Here is a 20,871-nt window from a genome sequence, read left to right as displayed (position 1 = left end):
CATTGACGTGCCTCGGCTTGTTCACCCTCCAGCTGCCCTCTCTGCTGTGTGCCCATCCCTGCAGACTGCCCTGCCTCCCAGTGCCAACTCTCAAACTGTCCATCCCTGCAGACTGACGTGCCTCGGCGTGCCCACCCTCCAACTGCCCTCTTTGCTGTGTGCCCACCCTCCCCTGCCTTCCAGTGCCCACGCCCACACTGTCCATCCCTGCTCACTGACTTGCTTCGGCATGTTCACCCTCCAACTGCCCTCTCTGATCTGTGTCCATCCCTGCAGCCTGCCCTGCCTCCCAGTGCCAACCCCCACACTGTCCATCCCTGCACACTGAATTTCCGCGTCGTGCCCGCCCTCCAACTCCCGTCTCTGCTGTGTGCCCATACCTGCAGACTCCCCTACTTCACAGTGCCCACACTGTCCATCCCTGCACACTGACGTGCCTCGACGTGCCCACCCTCCAACTGCCCTCTCTGCTGTGTGCCCATCCCTGCAGACTGCCCTGCCTCCCAGTGCCAACCCCCAAACTGCCCATCCCTGCAGACTGACCTGTGTTAGAGTACCCACCCTCAGACTCAGCTCCCACCGCACCCCTTCCCCTGCCGTGTGCCCACTCCGTCACTTTACTCGGAGCAGTGCGCCCCCGCCTACTCGCCCCAGTCTGCCCTCTGCCCGCCATGCGAGCATGCCATGTTTGATTTGGAAAGTGTGAGTGTACACACACAGCTGTCCCCTAGCAACGGAAATCCAGACCAGTGAGAAGTGATGTCACCCCCCCGGGCTCTGCACGGTGGAGTTCCTGGGCTGTGGGTGGAGTGTCCCGGCGGTGGGTGGGGTGCACGGGGTGCGGGTGTGGCGCACAGGGTGTGGGTGAAGTGCACAGGGTGTGCTGGAGAGAGTCACAGCTGTCTGCAAAGCTCAGGGGAGAGGGGTGGCGTCGGAGCAGAGCGGGACAGCAGGCGGGGAAGACAGGCCAGAGAGAGAAAGGGACAGCAAGGGAAAGGGACAGCAGGAAAGAGAGAAAGGGGCAGCAGCAGAGAGGGAAAGGGACAGCAGCAAAGAGAGAAAGGGCAGCAAGGGAAAGGGACAGCAGCAAAGAGTGAAAGGGGCAGCAGTAGAGAGGGAGAGGGGCAACAAGGGAAAGGGACAGCATCGAAGAGAGAAAGGGGCAGCTAGGGAAAGGGACAGCAGCAGCGAGGGTGCCCGAGGGAGACACTTCCACGATAATGCACCGAGAAATACTCTTGGACTACAGGGTACAGAGGGAGACCCTCTGCGAATACGGGCCGAGAAGAGACGCTTTGGGGACAGGGTGCAGAGAAGAGGCGCTTTGAGGGCAGGGTGCAGAGAAGAGGCGCTTTGAGGAAAGGTGCAGAGAAGAGGCGCTTACAGGACAGGGTGTTGCTGGGGGTGCAGCTTGAGGTTAGGGTGCCTTCGAAAGAACTTGGCTCGGGAGTCTAGGAGACCCTGCAGGCCGGCTCCGCTGCACCTCCACCCCTGGTACCATCATGGCAGGAATGCCCGTGCCCGCCTCTCTCCTTGCCTGCTGCTGCCTTCTTTTGCTACTTGGGGAGGCAGTATGCCAGGGGCGCCGAGGAGAACACGCCGTGTCCGCGCCGGCAGAGGAGTGGAAACCGGCAGAGCAGACTGTGCCCATTGCAGAAAACCCCGGGCACCAGAGGGGGCATTCGGAGCCCAGAACATCAGGCCAGGGGCAACTGGGCGAGAATCCCGTGCCCAGGGCTGGAGAGCTGGAGCACCAGAGCCAGCAGGCCGGGCACAGGGCTGGAGAGTTGGAGCACCAGAGCCAACATCCCGTGCCCAGGACTGGAGAGCTGGAGCTCCAGAGCCAGCAGGCAGTGCCCAGGGCTGGAGAGCTGGAGCACCAGGGCCAGCAGGCCGGACACAGGGCTTCAGAATATGTGCACCTGGGAGACCAGGCCATGCATGGCACATCAGAACGTGGGCATCAAAGCGAGCAAGCTGTGCCCAGGGCATCCTTTCAGGGGCTGCAGAGGATGCAGTCTGTGCCAAGGGCCGCAGAGAAGGAGCAACTGGGGAAACAGGAGGGATCGGAGGTAGGAGTGCAGGGGCAACTGGGGCAGCAGGCTTCGCCGGGCACTGGGAGGTCAAGTCATCTTAGGGAGCAGGCGGGGTCCAGGGCAGGGGAGCAGGGGCACTCGAGGGAGCAGATCCTGCCCAGGGCAGAGGAGCAGGGGCACTCGAGGGAGCAGATCCTGCCCAGTGCAGGGAAGCAGTGGCAGCTGGGTGAGCAGGCTGTGCCCAGGGCAGCAGGACAGGAGCAGGCAGGTCATGGGGAAGGGGCCGTGCAGAAGCAGCTGGAAGCCTTGATGGACTTCGCAAGGCGCTACTGGCACCGCCTGTCCAACCACCTGTGGCCGGAAGAGTGTGCCAAGGAAGATGGCGCTGGAAAAACAGGTAAGAGGCTGGCACCCACGGTCTCTGCTCTGGGCACACCCCTATTACTGCGCGCGCCTCATCTGCGTGGCTGTGGCACCACCGTGGCGCCTGTCACCAAGTACCATCAAAGAGTGTGTCTCCTCTTTCCCCATCATGCTTATCTCGTTTTAGTTCTGACTATAAGGTGTCTCTTCAGTGCCACCTATGAGGCAATACTATTGCAGCGTTTTTTTTCGAGTACAGCCAGTGGGGAGATGGCATATGAGGGGGGGGGCACAGTGCTGGTAGGTGTTGTTTGCTTATTAACCCACCCATTAACTGCCCATGGCCTCCTAATCTCTATGGCCATTCTCTATGAAGCACCACCACAGTGCTTGTCTCGTGTGCCTGTATCCAGCACCATCGCAGAGCCGTTGCATTCTTTCTCTATGAAGCACCACCACAGTGCTTGACTCATTTGCTGTTCCCAGCACCATCACAGAGACGTTCTACTCTTTCCCTATTAAGCACCACCACATTGCTTGGCCCATGTGCCTGTACCCAGCACCATCACAGAGCCGTCTCACTCTTTCTCTATGAAGCACCACCACAGTGCTTGACTCATTTGCTGTACCCAGCCCCATCACAGAGACGTTCTACTCTTTCCCTATCAAGCACCACCACAGTGCTTGGCCCTTGTGCCTGTACCCAGCACAATCACAGAGCCGTTCCACTCTTTCTCTATGAAGCACCACCACAGTGCTTGACTCATTTGCTGTTCCCAGCACCATCACAGAGCCGTTCCACTCTTTCTCTATGAAGCACCACCACAGTGCTTGACTCATTTGCTGTTCCCAGCACCATCACAGAGACGTTCCACTCTTTCCCTATTAAGCACCACCACATTGCTTGGCCCATGTGCTTGTACCCAGCACCATCACAGAGCCGTCTCACTCTTTCTCTATGAAGCACCACCACAGTGCTTGACTCATTTGCTGTACCCAGCACCATCACAGAGACGTTCCACTCTTTCCCTATCAAGCACCACCACAGTGCTTGGCCCATGTGCCTGTACCCAGGACTATCACAGAGCTGTTCCACTCTTTCTCTATGAAGCACCACCACAGTGCTTGACTCATTTGCTGTACCCAGCACCATCACAGAGACGTCCTACTCTTTCCCTATTAAGCACCACCACATTGCTTGGCCCATGTGCCTGTACCCAGCACCATCACAGAGCCGTCTGACTCTTTCTCTATCAAGCACCACCACAGTGCTTGTCTCATGAGCCTGTACCCAGCACCAGCACTTCCCATATTTTTTCTATCAAGCACCACCACAGTGCTTGTCTAATTTCCCTTTACCCAGCACACCACAGAGCCGTTCCCATCTTTATCTATCAAGCACCACCACAGTGCTTGTCTAATTTGCCTTTACCCAGCACCACCACAGAGCCGTTCTCATCTTTCTCTATCAAGCACCACCACAGTGCTTGTCTAATTTGCCTTTACCCAGCACCACCACAGAGCCATTCTCATCTTTCTCTATCAAGCACCACCACAGTGCTTGTCTCATTTGCCTGTAACCAGCACCATCACAGAGCCATTCCCATCTTTCTCTATCAAGCACCACTACAGTGCTTCTCTTATATGCCTGTATCCAGCACCATCACAAAGCCGTTACAATATTTCTCTATCAAGCACCACGGCAGTGCTTGTTTTAGGGGACTGTACCCAGCACCATGACATAACCGTGCCCATCTTTCTCTATCAAACACCACCACAGGACTTGTCTCATCTATGTATATGAAGCACCACCACAGTGCTTGTCTCATTTGCCTGTACCCAGCACCATCACAATGTCACCAAACGGTACATCTTTTTGGTGCAGGCCTTTGGTGCTTCTTTCTAGCCTCAATGCTCATCTTCAACTGCTTTTGAGAGTCGATGAATGCCATTGTAGTGTCTTATTCAAGGTCCACTTTGGAGCTCTCAATAGCCTTTTGGGTCATGCATCCCATATCAATTCTTGGTCTTTTATGGTCAAAATTCATTAACAGTTCTGTGATCATACCAAGGAAATTGCTAATTTCACCTTGGATGTTGAGCGTGCAATGTTTTTGATGGTTTTAACCTTTGTTGGGTCTGTGGATATGCTAGTGTCTTGGAAAATAAACCCAAAGGATTGCCTGGGAGTGTCAGGAGTACTTAGAAAGTACTTAAAGGGGTAAATAACTTGTAGTTTGTTTTTTTCCTTAACATTTTTTAAAATAGCCCATATTTGTTATGTTAAGAGCATGTCTATTCTTTTTGTGAGGGTTGGTAACTGCCTACCTTGGAGACAGCCGCACAGCAGACAGCTGTCCTGGGCCATGTATCGAATGAGCACCCCCATTCAGGAGGAGAAGTCTCACACCAGGTTGCTGCATGTCTAAATGTCTTTGTTGTCAGTAGGAGGGAAGGGGTGGTAGTAGGGTGGGCAGGAGTGCTCCAGACACTGGAAGAAGCCTTCCGCCATATTGTTTCTCGATGTCTCTCTTTTCCTTTCCTGTCCCCTTCAATCTCTGTGGAGAAAAGCACTTTGGATGTGACACTAACAGAGCAAGTTCCCTTCCAGTCAGAAGAAGGGATTGGTCCCCTAAAGCAGGATAGCTTCAGACCAATCACCTGGGGATTGGTGCCCCTAAAAGAAGAGGGTTCACACCCCTTCAGCAGAATTCCCTCAGTTCCTCAAGGATTCTTTAAGGCTGAAGAGCTGTTCTAAACATTCTCACCTGGACTTCCTTTGGAACCGTTTTACTTCCCAAAGCCCTGAGCCAGAGGTAAAGGAGGAGCCGTCCAGAAGGATGAGGAACCCAGGCATTGGGCCTTTATAAATGCTATGTTGTCATCTTTTTCAGCCACTGTTGAGACTTTGGGTGAAAAGACTTGAGTAAGTAGATGGACTGTGGATCCGGATAAGCAGTTGCTTTACCAAAGGAGTTGTCTGTTGGCGTCATAACCTTGTTGAGTCCACAATCTTGTTGGAAGCCTTGGTATACAAAGCCACGTGGCACTTCGGCAAATCCTCTGATGGCATCTTTGTGAAGGAGAGCTGTCACTCTATTCCGAAGGACTTACTGCCACCTCAAGTCTCGGCAACGGGGCGGCGACTGCAAAGTACGCTGATGACACAAGACAAGACAAGCTTGAATGCTTGAAACCTCTTTAATAATGTCCCTCACCAAGTCTCCTGCAACTGACCACTTCCCAGGCTGGAAGGATCATTTGACCCGCTAACTGGTCAAGCAAGTGTTGGTATTGAATAGCGCAGCCTTGCCTTTGGCAATGGTAATGGTGACTGAAATAGTCTCTGTTGTGTTCTCCGGAGGCCCAGCACGAAGGGGCTGGCTCCGGTCCAGGAGGCCGCGTGGGCTGGAGCGCGGCCTGGGCAGGAGCGCTGTAAAAGACCACACGCACACGCTGGTTTCGCTTTGCCCGGAACTGCTCCCCACTCGAGGGGGCGGGGCTTTTATTAAGCTGCCCTACGTCACCGCGCTGCGGGACGTAGGGCGGATATAACATTCCTCCTTTATTTCAAAATAACCTAACAAAACAAACATAAGCAACATGCTCAACTATAAACTCCTGCCACTGCTGTTGGCTTAGCATACATAGTCATTCAGCCTCGTAGGCGGTCTCGTGGTCTTTCTCAGACTGTACCGCTTCGCGTGGGGGCTGTCCCCGCTCGGTTCGTAAGTCTGCTCACCTTCGCTGCATGTGTCCTCACTGCCAGGCAGTCTCGGTGATTGCCAGCTGCAATCCCCTGTGTGTTCCTCCTCGGGGTCTGGCGCCGGCACGTCGCTGCCTTGTTGCTCGTTGTCGTCGTGAGGCCCCTCGCAGTCCGTCCAGAGGTGCTGGGGCACGGGCTTGAACCAGGAGGCGTTCCTTGTTACTTCCCGACCTCCCCGTGTGACAGTTATCATGGTCCCACGCCGGTTGCTGATAGTCCATGGCAGTTCCTCATACCTGGTGTCTAACTTGGATTTCGTGGGATTTCGCAACATGATGACTTGGTCGCCCACTCTGTGGTTTGAGGGCCTTGCTCTTCTCTTGGTGCTCATGTGAGCATTGGCACGTGTTCTCCTCGTTTCCACGCGTGCATGGTCGACGTCGTCAGGGGTTCTGCTTGGATGATGGGGGATCGACGAGTTGATGATAGTTCGGAACATAAGGTCAGCAGGTGGTATGCCCGTGGTACTGTGGGGGGTGACCCGATAGTTCCTTAGGAACCGGAATAGGTCGACCCTCCACGGGCTGGCATTTGCCTTTGATACTCGGAGTACCTTGTTGATGGTCCTCATGAATCGCTCGACGTCCCCATTCGCTTGTGGCCATCTTGGCATGATGTGGTGATATTTAATGCCCAGTTCCTGTAGGTATGACCTGAATTCCTCCCCTGTGAATGGGGGTCCATTGTCACTTTTAATGGTCGTGGGCAGGCCATGGGTGGCAAACATCTTTTCTATTGCCGGGATGACCACTTCCGCGGCGGTGGACTCCACTATCTCGACCTCTGGATAGCGTCAGTGGTCATCGATTGCCACCAGTAGATGTAGACCCTCTCTGATTTTGCAAAAGTCAATGCTGATGGCTTCCCATCGTGCCCGGCCACGCTCGGCCGATAGGATCGGTTCTGGGTCCGGTGGTCCACTCGTTATTTGGCAGGGTAGACATGTGTTCACTAGGTCCTCAACACGATCGTCGATGTGAGGGAACCATACCCTGTGTCTGATCCGTGCCTTTGTTCTTGCCAGCCCTTGGTGTCCTTCATGCGCTAGAGCCACTATCCTGTCCTGCAGCCTCGGGGGTGTGATGATGCGGTCACCCCTTAGCAGGAGCCCTCCCTCCGTGATTGAGAGGTCTTGCCGAACCGTGAACATGCCTGCTAGGAACTCCTTGGCCCCCTCGGTTCTGTTGCGTGTGTGCGACATGAAGTCTTTCCAGTTGCCTGACATGATGGCATCTTTTACCAGATCGCAACAGGGGTCATTCTGGGTTTCTATTGCAATGTCCTCAATGTTTATTGCCTTGGGCCTCATGGTGTGGACTACTTGACAAATGTGCTCCTCCGTTTCTTCGGCGACTAGCACTTCCTGCTGGGTGGCTGGTCGTGGGTGTCTCGACAGGAAGTCCGCGGGGTTGCCACTGCCCGGTTGGTAGACAAGTTCGAAATCATATTGCTGGAGGTGTAGTAACCACTTGGTGATTCTGGCTGGTGGGTGTGCCGATGACCCAATGAAGATTGGTAGTAGGGGCTTGTGGTCGGTGATCGCCGTGAACTTACGCCCGTATAGGTACATGTGGAAGTGTCGACACCCCCATAGAACGGCGATGGCCTCCTTTTCTATATGGGAGTACCTTTGTTCTGTTGCTGTGAGCGCCCTGGATGCATATGCAATTGACCTTTTGGTGCCCTCCTTCGTGACCTGCATCAGGATTGCTCCAAGTCCGACAGGGCTGGCATCCACAAATAGTTCGGTCGTGAGGTCCGTGTCGTAGTAGGCCATCTTGGTATCAGTCGACAGGGAGTCTTTTATGCTCTCAAAGGCTTGCTGGCATTCGGGCCCCCAGTCCCATTTGGTGCTGGCCTTTGTTAGTTCCCGCAGCGGTTCGGATAGGGTTGCTAAGTTCCGAATGAATCTGCCACAGTAGGTGGCCATTCCCAGGAAACTGCGCACCTCGGTGGGAGTCGTGGGGGGGCTGGCAGCTTGTATGTCCGCCACTTTCTGGGGATCAGGTGATATGCCGGTGCGGTCGAACCTGTATCCAAAAAAAGTTATTTCCGGTTTTAGGAATTCGCACTTCTCTCGATGGATTGTGAGTCCGGCGCTTTCCAGCCTGCCCAGTAGTGTCTTGAGTCTCATGATGTGTTCCTTGGTGTCCGGTGCATGTATTAGGATGTCATCGCTCACGTTCAATACCCCTGGTATGCCTCTGATGACCTCCTGGATGGTCTGTTGAAAAACCTCCGCGGCCGACGATATGCCGAAACTCAGGCGCTTGTACCTCCTCAGACCTAGGTGGGTTGAGAACGTGGTGATATAGCGCGACTCTCTGTGTAGCTTCAGCTGGTGGTACCCCGCCTTTAGGTCTACCTTCGAGAACACACACGATCCAGTGAGGTCAGTGATGATTTCGTCAATTGTAGGCGTTATGTGTCGCTCTCTTTTGATGGCTGCATTGGGCAGGCGCATGTCAATGCAGATCCGAACTTTTCCTGGCTGTTTGGGCTTCCGGGTGACCACCATCGGGGAAACCCACGGTGTTGGTCCCGTGACTTCTTCAATAATACCAGCGGCTTCGAGCGACCTTAGCTCCTTCTCAACTTGTTCCCTCATGTGGAAGGGTGTCCTTCGGTGTCTTACCGCACGTGGTTGCACTGATTGATCAATATGTAGTTTGATGGTCTTTCCTTTGAGACAGCCTATCCCCCTTTGTAGCTTGGGGTGTTGCCTGAGGAAGTTCTCAACCTCGGATGTGTCGTCAACGTGGCATATGAATTTGACCACGCCCAGGTCTTCAGCCGCATCACCGCTCAGCAGGCTTTCAATTCCCGCCTTGACAACATAGATCTTCGACCATAATTTCTGTTCGCCATGCCCAAGAGTGGTGCGGAACCTCCCGATGACTGGTAGAGGTTTCCGACTGCCGTAGGCAAACAACCGAGTGTCTGTGGATTTTAGCTCGGGTCGTGGTGCGAGGGTTTGAAAAACTGTGGTTGGCATGACGTTTACCGAGGCCCCCGTGTCAATGGTCATTTGTATGTCCTGGCCTTGTATGTTGACCATGCATTTTCGTCGCCTGGCGGTTCTTTTCGACGCTGCTGGCCCTTGGTTTAGTGTCGATACTAAGTACACCTTTCGGCCCTTTCCTTCGTTCTCAGTGCCTGCTGTTTGTCTTAGGGCTGAGAGGTCATCCCCTTCTTCTTCTGTCGAGGAGTTGACTACCGCTACCCTCCTCGCGCTGGCTTGTTTCTTTTTTTTCGATGACCCTTTTTCCTGGGATCCTTGTGGAGGCTGCAGTGGCGTGTTCACAGATCTGCACACTTTCGCGTAGTGATCCTTCCTGCCGCATGCTCCGCACGTGGTGCCTTGCGCCGGGCAGTTTCGACTTCCGTGCCTTTGACCGCCACACCATCCACATTCGGTTGGTCCTGGTGCTCGAGGCTGCCCCCTGTTCTGGGTGTAGCCGCTGCCACTTTCGCTCCTCGTTGATTGTCTGTCCGAGATATGAGCAACCATCGCTGTGGAAAATGACGGCTGGAGTTTTTGTAGGGTCACTTCCATGTTGGCGGCCCTGGAGTGGGCAAGCTCCCTCTGTCGACCCAGTTCCAGGATGCGTTGTAGAGGGATGCCCTTCTCACTGAGCACGAGACGCCTCAGCTTCTCCGAGTGGATTCCATTTATGATTTGCCTCCTGATCTCCCTTTCAGTGTTCGTAAACTCACACGACATGGCCAGCTTCCTCAGCCTCGTGTGGTAGGCGTCGAGAGTCTCATCGGGGGCCTGGATGGTTGTGCAAAAGATAAAAGTCTCATAGTCTGGATTTAGTTGCGGGAGAAAGTGTGCTGTTAGAGCGTCCTTCGCACTCCGGTATGCATCTTGGCCGTCACCCACATCCAAAGAGTTAAAGATGCGCAGCACCTCGTCGCCCACACTGAGGAGTAGATGAGCTTTCATTTTTCTGGATGACGTGACGTCCTTACATTCCATGGCCATCTCAAACTTCTGTAGCCATAGCTGCCATCTGGGCCCACTGGACGATGGGTCTGTGAATGGGTCGAATGGTTGGATCAACGTCGACGAACTCCCCTGCGTGCGAGGCGGTGGTGATGCCATGGACAGGTTTGCCGCCATCCTGGACGGTGTGGAGGGTCCAGGGGTCGATGACCCAGTCGCCATGGTGTGGCGTTCGCCTGATCACCGATCGACTGCCTTCTGGGTTCGTGCGCGCCCTGTGTTCGGGCAGTGTCCTGCCGGCACTTGTACTCCGATGGATTGACGCTTCGTGGCCTGTGTTCCATGCAGGAGACGTTTTGCAGGTGATGACTGGGATGACACGAGAAGAGCAGAAAAAAAAAAAAATGTTTTCACCCCCTGAGGATGAGGTGTGGGAGGGGAATGAAGAAAAAAAAAAAATTTTTTTTGTTTTTGTTTTTTTTTGTTTTTGTTGGGGGTGGGGGTCACGTGACCGTGGGGACCCCCACCGGGTGTCCAAAAATTCACACGGAGCGTCGGTGTGGCTTCCGCGTGCAAAGTCGTGGTGGAGCGCGTGGATGCTCGCTCACCTCGTTGCCATTGTTGTGTTCTCCGGAGGCCCAGCACGAAGGGGCTGGCTCCGGTCCAGGAGGCCGCGTGGGCTGGAGCGCGGCCTGGGCAGGAGCGCTGTAAAAGACCACACGCACACGCTGGTTTCGCTTTGCCCGGAACTGCTCCCCACTCGAGGGGGCGGGGCTTTTATTAAGCTGCCCTACGTCACCGCGCTGCGGGACGTAGGGCGGATATAACAGTCTCCTTCGGTAAACCAGACTATCCCACCCGTGGGGAGTGCTACACAAAAGACCACCGCAAGGGCCTTTGAAATGTGAGTTGGTAAGAGGAGGAGCGGCACTCCATGGCCCTTTCTATATATAGTTAGGTTAATTGGGACCCGAGCTGCGTGTTGAATTATTTATTTGATTGTGTCTGTTTATTGAGTGTGGACCTAGCTTCAGGGAGCAAAAGAGCGCTGTACATGGGTGTGTGTTGCAGACGTACCTACGAAGGTGACAGAGGTGAACAGTCTTCGACGCAGCATTAACTGCTCGTTCACCATTTAGGGAAGCAAGGAACCAGAACCTTTATGGTTAGTGGGAAACAAGAGAGCCTGACTGCGGTAAAAGGAGGTAACACTAAAGCTTTTACCCGACCGCAGTCAGTGAATGCAGACAGGATGGACACGAGGATCCTACTCTCCAAAGAAGATCTGGCCAATAACTGCTCACTCCACTCAGCCCCACTTCTCCCACTCTGGAGTTCACCCCCTTCTCTCCCGGATCCTGCCAGCGACTCTGCCATCCCCCGGACTCTGCCTGTAAAGGCAATGGCAGATCACTGCCGGCCCCTTCTCTCCCTGATCCTCCCAGCGACAATGCCATCCCCCGGACTCTGCTTGTAAGGGCAATGGCAGACCACTGCCGGCCCCTTCTCTCCCTGATCCTCCCAGTGACTCTGCCATCCCCAGGACTCTCCATGTAAGGGCAATGGCAGACCACTGCTGGCCCCTTCTCTCCCTGATCCTCTCAGCGACGCTGCCATCCCCCGGACTCTGCCTGCAAGGGCAATGACAGACCACTGCCGGCCCCTTCTCTCCCTGATCCTCCCAGCGACTCTGCCATCCCCCAGACTCTCCCTGTAACGGCAATGGCAGACCACTGCCGGCCCCTTCTCTCCCTGATCCTGCCAGCCACTCTGCCATCCCCTGGTCTCTCCCTGTAAGGGCAATGGCAGATTATTGCCGGCCCCTTATCTCCCTGATCCTCCCAGCGACTGTGACATCCCCTGGATACTCCCTGTAAGGGCAATGGCAGACCACTGCCTGCCCCTTCTCTCCCTGATCGTCCCAGTGACTCTGCCATCCCCAGGACTCTCCATGTAAGGGCAATAGCAGATTACTGCTGATCCATTCTCTCCCTGATCCTCCCAGCGACTCTGCCATCCACAGGACTCTGCCTGTAACGGCAATGGCAGATCACTGCCAGCCCCTTCTCTCCCTGATCCTCCAGGCGACTCTGCCATCCCCAGGACTCTGTCTGTAAGGGCAATGGCAGACCAATGCTGGCCCCTTCTCTCCCTGATCCTGCCAGCCACTCTGCCATCCCCTGGTCTCTCCCTGTAAGGGCAATGGCAGATTATTGCCGGCCCCTTCTCTCCCTGATCCTCCCAGCGACTCTGCCATCCGCAAGATTCAGCCTGTAAAGGCAATAGCAGATTACTGCCGGCCCCTTCTCTCCCTGATCCTCCCAGGGACTCTGCCATCCTCCGGACTCTCCCTGTAAGGGCAATGGCAGACCAATGTTGGCCCCTTCTCTCCCTGATCCTGCCAGCCACTCTGCCATCCTGCCAGCCACTCTGCCATCCCCTGGTCTCTCCCTGTAAGGGCAATGGCAGATTATTGCCGGCCCCTTCTCTCCCTGATCCTCTCAGCGACTCTGCCATCCGCAAGATTCAGCCTGTAACGGCAATAGCAGATAACTGCTGGCCTCTTCTCTCCCTGATCCTCCCAGTGACTCTGCCATCCCCCGGACCATGCCTGTAATGGCAATGGCAGATCACTGCCGGCCCATTCTCTCCCTGATCCTCCCAGCGACTCTGTCATCCCCCGCACTCTCCCTGTAAGGGCAATGGCAGACCACTGTGGGCCCCTTCTCTCCCTGATCTTGCCAGCGACTCTGCCATTCCATGGACTCTCCCTGTAAGGGCAATGGCAGATTACTGCCGGTGCCTACTCTCCCTCATCCTGCCAGTGACGCTGCCGTCTCCTGGACTCTCCCTGTAAGGGCAATGGCAGATTACTGCTGGCCCCTTCTCTCCCTGATCCTCCCAGCGACTCTGCCATTCTCCGGACTCTCCCTGTAAGGGCAATGGCAGATTACTACCGACCTCTTCTCTCCCTGATCCTGCCAGTGATGCTGCCATCTCCTGGACTCTCCCTGTAAGGGCAATGGCAGATTACTGCCCGCCCCTTCTCTGCCTGATCCTCCCAGGAACTCTGCCATCCCCCAGACAATGCCTGTAAGGGCGATGGCAGATCACTGCCGACCCCTTCTCTCCCTGATCCTCCCAGAGACTCTGCCATTCCCAGGACTCTGCCTGTAAGGGTAATGGCAGACCACTGCCGGCCCCTTCTCTCCCTGAGCCTCCCAGCGACTCTGCCATCCCCAGGACTCTGCCTGTAAGGGCAATGGCAGACCACTGCCGGCCCCTTCTCTCCCTGATCCTACCAGCGACTCTGCCATCCTCTGGACTCTCCCTGTAAGGGCAATGGCAGATTACTGCCGACCCCTTCTCTCCCTGATCCTGCCAGTAACGCTGCCATCTCCCGCACTCTCCCTGTAACGGCAATGGCAGATTACTGCCGGCCCTTTCTCTCCCTGATTCTCCCAGTGACTCTGCCATCCCCCGGACTCTGCCTGTAAGGGCAATGGCAGACCACTGCCGGCCCCTTCTCTCCCTGATCCTCCCAGTGACTCTGCAATCCCCCGGGTTCTGCCTGTAAGGGCAATGGCAGACCACTGCCGGCCCCTTCTCTCCCTGATCCTCCCAGTGACTCTGCCATCCGCAGGACTCTGCCTGTAAGGTCAATGGCAGACCACTGCCAGCCCCTTCTCTCCCTGATCCTCCCAGTGACTCTGTCATCCCCAGGACTCTCTGTGTAAGGGCAATGGCCGATTACTGCAGGCCCCTTCTCCCCCTGATACTGCCAGCGACTCTGCCATCCCCAGCACTCTGCCTGTAAGGGCAATGTCAGACCACTGCAGGCCCCTTCTCTCCCTGATCCTCCCAGCAACTCTGCCATCCCCAGGACTCTGCCTGTAAGGGCAATGGCAGACCAATGCTGGCCCCTTCTCTCTCTGATCCTCCCAGCGACTCTGCCATTCCCTGGACACTGCCTGTAAGGGCAATGGCAGATCACTGCTGGCCCCTTCTCTCCCTGATCCTCCCAGCGACTCTGCCATCCCCCGGACTCTGCCTTTAAGGCCAATGGCCGATCAGTGCCGCCCCTTCTCTCCCTGATCCTCCCAGCGACTCTGCCGTCCCCCGGACTCTGCTTGTAATGGCAATGGCAGATTACTGCTGGCCTCTTCTCTCCCTGATCCTCCCAGCGACTCTGCCATCCTCCGGACTCTGCCTGTAAGGGCAATGGCAGATTACTGCCGACCCCTTCTCTCCCTGATCGTGCCAGTGACGCTGCTGTCTCCTGGACTCTCCCTGTAAGGGCAATGGCAGATTACTGCTGGCCCCATCTCTTCCTGATCCTCCCAGCAACTCTGCCATCCCCCGGACACTGCCTGTAAGGGCAATGGCATATTACTGCTGGCCCCTTCTCTTCCTGATCCTCCCAGCAACTCTGCCATCCCCCAGACACTGCCTGTAAGGGCAATGGCAGATCACTGCCGACCCCTTCTCTCCCTCATCATCCTAGCAACTCTGCCATCCCCCGGACACTGCCTGTAAGGGCAATGGCAGATTACTGCTGGCCCCTTCTCTTCTTGAACCTCCCAGCAACTCTGCCATCCCCCAGACACTGCCTGTAAGGACAATGGCAGATCACTGCCTGCCCCTTCTCTCCCTCATCCCCCCAGCAACTCTGCCATCCCCCGGACACTGCCTGTAAGGGCAATGGCAGATTACTGCTGGCCCCTTCTCTTCCTGATCCTCCCAGCAACTCTGCCATCCCCCAGACACTGCCTGTAAGGGCGATGGCAGATCACTGCCGACCCCTTCTCTCCCTCATCCTCCCAGCAACTCTGCCATCCCCCGAACACAGCCTGTAAGGGCAATGGCAGATTACTGCTGGCCCCTTCTCTTCCTGATCCTCCCAGCAACTCTGCCATCCCCCAGACACTGCCTGTAAGGGAAATGGCAAATCCCTGCCTGCCCCTTCTCTCCCTCATCCTCCCAGCAACTCTGCCATCCCCGGACACTGCCTGTAAGGGCACTGGCAGATCACTGCCGGCCCCTTCTCTCCCTGACCCTCCCAGCGACTCTGCCATCCCCCGGACACTGCCTGTAAGGGCAATGGCAGATCACTGCTGGCTCCTTCTCTCCCTGATGCTGCTAGTGACGCTGCCATCTCCTGGAATCTCCCTGTAAGGGCAATGTCAGATTACTGCCGGCCCCTTCTCTCCGTGATCCTCCCAGCAATTCTGCCATCCCCCGGACAATGCCTGTAAGGGCAATGGCAGATCATTGCCGGCCCTTTCTCTCCTTGATCCTCCCAGCAACTATGCCATCCCACGGACACTGATTTTAAGGGCAATGCAGATCACTGCTGGCCCCTTCTCTCCCTGATCCTCCTAGTGACTCTGCCATCCCCCGGACTCTGCCTGTAAGGCCAATGGCAGATCACTGCAGACCCCTTCTCTCCCTGATCCCCCCAGCTACTCTGCCATCCCCTGGACTCTGCCTGTAACGGCAATGGAAGATTACTGCCGGCCCCTTCTCTCCCTGATCCTCCCAGCGACTCTGACATCACCCGGACACTGCCTGTAAGGGCAATGGCAGATCACTGCTTGCCCCTTCTCTCCCTGATCCTCCCAGCAACTCTGCCATCCCCCGGACTCTGCTTGTAAGGCCAATGGCAGATCACTGCCGCCCCTTCTCTCCCTGATCCTCCCAGCGACTCTGCCATCCCCCGGACTCTGCCTGTAGCGGCAATGGCAGATTACTGCCAGCCCCTTCTCTCCCTGATCCTCCCAGCGACTCTGCCATCCTCCGGACTCTCCCTGTAAGGGCAATGGCAGATTACTGCCGACCCCTTCTCTCCCTGATCCTGCCAGTGACGCTGCTGTCTCCTGGACTCTCCCTGTAAGGGCAATGGCAGATTACTGCTGGCCCCTTCTCTTCCTGATCCTCCCAGCAACTCTGCCATCCCCCAGACAATGCCTGTAAGGGGGATGGCAGATCACTGCCGACCCCTTCTCTCCCTGATCCTACCAGCGACTCTGCCACCCCCCGGACAATGCCTGTAAGGGCAACGGCAGATCACTGCCAGCACCTTCTCTCCCTGATCCTCCCAGCAATTCTGCCATCCCCCTGACAATGCCTGTAAGGGCAATGGAAGATTACTGCTGGCCCCTTCTCTCCCTGATCCTCCCAGCGACTCTGCCATCCCCCGGACTCTGCCTTTAAGGCCAATGGCCGATCAGTGCCGCCCCTTCTCTCCCTGATCCTCCCAGCGACTCTGCCGTCCCCCGGACTCTGCTTGTAATGGCAATGGCAGATTACTGCTGGCCCCTTCTCTCCCTGATCCTCCCAGCGACTCTGCCATCCTCCGGACTCTGCCTGTAAGGGCAATGGCAGATTACTGCCGACCCCTTCTCTCCCTGATCGTGCCAGTGACGCTGCTGTGTCCTGGACTCTCCCTGTAAGGGCAATGGCAGATTACTGCTGGCCCCATCTCTTCCTGATCCTCCCAGCAACTCTGCCATCCCCCGGACACTGCCTGTAAGGGCAATGGCAGATCACTCCCAGCCCATTCTCTCCCTGATCCTTCCAGCGACTCTGCCATCCCCCAGACTCTCACTGTAAGGGCAATGGCAGAACACTGTGTGCCCCTTCTCTTCCTGATCCTGCCAGCGACTCTGCCATCCCGTGGACTCTCCCTGCAAGGGCAATGGCAGGTTGATGCCAGCCCCTTCTCTCCCTGATCCTCCCAGCGACTCTGCCATCCCCCGGACTCTGCCTGTAAGGGCAATGGCAGACCACTGCCAGCCCGTTCTCTCCCTGATCCTCCCAGCAACTCTGCCATCCCCCGGACTCAGATTGTAAGGGCAATGGCAGATTACTGCCGGCCCCTTCTCTCCCTGATCCTGCCAGCGACTCTGCCATCTCCTGGACTCTGCCTGTAAGGGCAATGGCAGATTACTGCCGGACCCTTCCCTCCCCGATCCTCCCAGCGACTCTGACATCCCCGGACTCTTCCTGTAAGGGCAATGGCAGATTGCTGCCAGCCCCTTCTCTCCCTGATTCTCCCAGTGACTCTGCCATCCCCGGACTCTGCCTGTAAGGGCAATGGCAGACCACTGCCTACCCCTTCTCTCCCTGATCCTCCAAGTGACTCTGCGATCCCCCGGACTCTGCCTGTAAGGGCAATGGCAGACCACTGCCGGCCCCTTCTCTCCCTGATCCTCCCAGTGACTCTGCCATCCGCAGGACTCTGCCTGTAAGGTCAATGGCAGACCACTGCCGGCCCCTTCTCTCCCTGATCCTCCCAGTGACTCTGCCATCCCCAGGACTCTCTGTGTAAGGGCAACGGCAGATTACTGCAGGCCCCTTCTCTCCCTGATACTGCCAGCGACTCTGCCATCCCCAGCACTCTGCCTGTAAGGGCAATGTCAGACCACTGCAGGCCCTTTCTCTTCCTCATCCTCCCAGCAACTCTGCCATCCCCAGGACTCTGCCTGTAAGGGCAATGGCAGACCAATGCTGGCCCCTTCTCTCCCTGATCCTGCCAGCCACTCTGCCATCCCCTGGTCTCTCCCTGTAACGTCAATGGCAGATTACTGGCAGCCCATTCTCTCCCTGATCCTCTCAGTGACTCTGCCATCCCCCTGACTCTCCCTGTAAGGGCAATGGCAGACCACTGTGGGCCCCTTCTCTCCCTGATCCTGCCAGCGACTCTGCCATCCCCAGGACTCTCCCTGTCCTGGGGATCGCAGAGTCGCTGGGAGGATCAGGGAGAAAAGGGGCCGGCAGCTGGCCCCTTTTCTCCCTGATCCTCCCAGCAACTGACAATGCCTGTAAGGGCAATGGCAGATCACTGCCGGCCTCTTCTCTCCCTGATCCTCCCAGCAACTCTGCCATCCCCCGGACACTGCCTGCAAGGGCACTGGCAGATCACTGCCGGCCCCTTCTCTCCCTGATCCTCCCAGCGACTCTTCCATCCATCGGACTCTGCCTGTAACGGCAATGGCAGATTACTGCCGCCCCTTCTCTCCCTGATCCTACCAGCGACTCTGCCAACCTCTGGACTCTCCCTGTAAGCGCAATGGTATATTACTGCCGACCCCTTCTCTCCCTGATCCTGCCAGTGACGCTGCCATCTCCTGGACTCTCCCTTTAAGGGCATGGGCAGATTACTGCCGGCTCCTTCTCTCCCTGATCCTCCCAGCAACTCTACCATCCCTCAGACAATGCCTGTAAGGGCGATGGCAGATCACTGCCGACCCCTTCTCTCCCTGATCCTCCCAGGGACTCTGCCATCCCCCGGACAATGCCTGTAAGGGTAATGGCAGATCACTGCTGGCCCCTTCTCTCCCTCATCCTCCCAGCAACTCTGCCATCCCCCGGACACTGCCTGTAAGGGCACTGGCAGATCACTGCCGGCCCCTTCTCTCCCTGACCCTCCCAGCGACTCTGCCATCCCCCGGACACTGCCTGTAAAGGCAATGGCAGATCACTGCTGGCTCCTTCTCTCCCTGATGCTGCCAGTGACGCTGCCATCTCCTGGAATCTCCCTGTAAAGGGCAATGGCAGATTACTGCCGGCCCCTTCTTTCCCTGATCCTCCCAGCAATTCTGCTATTCCCCGGACAATGCCTGTAAGGGCAATGGCAGATCATTGCCGGCCCTTTCTCTCCCTGATCCTACCAGCGACTATGGCATTCCCCGGACACTGCTTTTAAGGGCAATGGCAGATCACTGCTGGACCCTTCTCTCCCTGATCCTCCCAGTGACTCTGCCATCCCCCGGACTCTGCCTGTAAGGGCAATGGCAGATCACTGCTGGCCCCTTCTCTCCCTGATCCTCCCAGCGACTCTGCCGTCCCCCGGACTCTGCCTGTAAGGGCAATGGCAGATTACTGCCGACCCCTTCTCTCCCTGATCGTGCCAGTGACGCTGCTGTCTCCTGGACTCTCCCTGTAAGGGCAATGGCAGATTACTGCTGGCCCCTTCTCTTCCTGATCCTCCCAGCAACTCTGCCATCCCCCAGACAATGCCTGTAAGGGCGATGGCAGATCACTGCCGACCCCTTCTCTCCCTCATCCTCCCAGCAACTCTGCCATCCCCCGGACACTGCCTGAAAGGGCAATGGCATATTACTGCTGGCCCCTTCTCTTCCTGATCCTCCCAGCAACTCTGCCATCCCCCAGACACTGCCTGTAAGGGCAATGGCAGATCACTGCCGACCCCTTCTCTCCCTCATCCTCCTAGCAACTCTCCATCCCCCGGACACTGCCTGTAAGGGCAATGGCAGATTACTGCTGGCCCCTTCTCTTCTTGATCCTCCCAGCAACTCTGCCATCCCCCAGACACTGCCTGTAAGGACAATGGCAGATCACTGCCTGCCCCTTCTCTCCCTCATCCCCCCACCAACTCTGCCATCCCCCGGACACTGCCTGTAAGGGCAATGGCAGATTACTGCTGGCCCCTTCTCTTCCTGATCCTCCCAGCAACTCTGCCATCCCCCAGACACTGCCTGAAAGGGCGATGGCAGATCACTGCCGACCCCTTCTCTCCCTCATCCTCCCAGCAACTCTACCATCCCCCGAACACAGCCTGTAAGGGCAATGGCAGATTACTGCTGGCCCCTTCTCTTCCTGATCCTCCCAGCAACTCTGCCATCCCCCAGACACTGTCTGTAAGGGCAATGGCAGATCACTGCCAGCCCCTTCTCTCCCTGATCATCCCAGCGACTCTGCCATCCCCTGCACTCTCCCTGTAAGGGCAATAGCAGATTAGTGCCTGCCACTTCTCTCCCTGATCCTTCCAGCGACTCTGCCATCCCCCGGACTCTGCCTGTAAGGGCAATTGCAGACCACTGCCGGCTCCTTCTCTCCCTCTTCCTCCCAGTGACTCTGCCATCCCCAGGACTCTCTGTGTAAGGGTAATGGCAGATTACTGCCGGCCCATTCTCTCCCTGATCCTCCCAGCGACTCTGCCATCCCCAGGACTCTCTGTGTAAGGGTAATGGCAGATTACTGCCGGCCCCTTCTCTCCCTGATCCTGCCAGCGACTCTGCCATCCCCAGGACTCTACCTGTAAGGGCAATGGCACACTACTGCCGGCCCCTTCTCTCCCTGTTCCTCCCAGCAACTCTGCCATACCCAGGACTCTGCCTGTAAGGACAATGGCAGATTACTGCCAGCCCCTTCTCTCCCTGATCCTCCCAGCGACTCTGCCATCCCCCGGACTCTGCTTATAAGGCCAATGGCATATCACTGCTGCCCCTTCTCTCCCTGATCCTCCCAGCGACTCTGCCATCTCCCGGACTCTGCCTGTAACGGCAATGACAGATTACTGCCGGCCCCTTCTCTCCCTGATCCTCCCGGCGACTCTGCCATCCCCCGGACTCTGCCTATAAGGCCAATAGCAGATCACTGCCGCCCCTTCTCTCACTGATCCTCCCAGCGACTCTGCCATCTCCCGGACTCTGCCTGTAACGGCAATGGCAGACTACTGCCGGACCCTTCTCTCCCTGATCCTCCCGGCGACTCTGCCATCCCCAGGACTCTGCCTGTAAGGTCAATGGCAGACCACTGCCGGCCCCTTCTCTCCCTGATCCTCCCAGTGACTCTGCCATCCCCAGGACTCTCTGTGTAAGGGCAACGGCAGATTACTGCAGGCCCCTTCTCTCCCTGATACTGCCAGCGACTCTGCCATCCCCAGCACTCTGCCTGTAAGGGCAATGTCAGACCACTGCAGGCCCCTTCTCTTCCTGATCCTCCCAGCAACT

General features: G+C 56.7%; 1 protein-coding gene across 1 annotated transcript in view; it reads left to right on the top strand.

Annotated features, from left to right (window-relative positions):
* The first annotated feature begins 854 nt into the window (after positions 1 to 854).
* Positions 855 to 20,871, top strand: part of TOR3A (torsin family 3 member A) — a 192,717-nt gene continuing 172,700 nt past the window's right edge. Inside the window, exon 1 of the mRNA XM_069642460.1 lies at positions 855 to 2,433. Coding sequence (XP_069498561.1) covers positions 1,503 to 2,433 — 931 coding nt within the window. The 5' untranslated portion in view covers positions 855 to 1,502. The remainder of the gene's footprint in view (positions 2,434 to 20,871) is intronic.

The sequence above is a fragment of the Ambystoma mexicanum genome, chromosome 1q, assembly GCF_040938575.1.
Source record: "Ambystoma mexicanum isolate Mex_15411 chromosome 1q, UKY_AmexF1_1, whole genome shotgun sequence".
Taxonomy (NCBI): Eukaryota; Metazoa; Chordata; class Amphibia; order Caudata; family Ambystomatidae; genus Ambystoma; species Ambystoma mexicanum.
The sequence above is the reverse complement of the archived record's forward strand: the minus strand, read 5'-3'. Positions and strand labels throughout refer to the sequence as shown.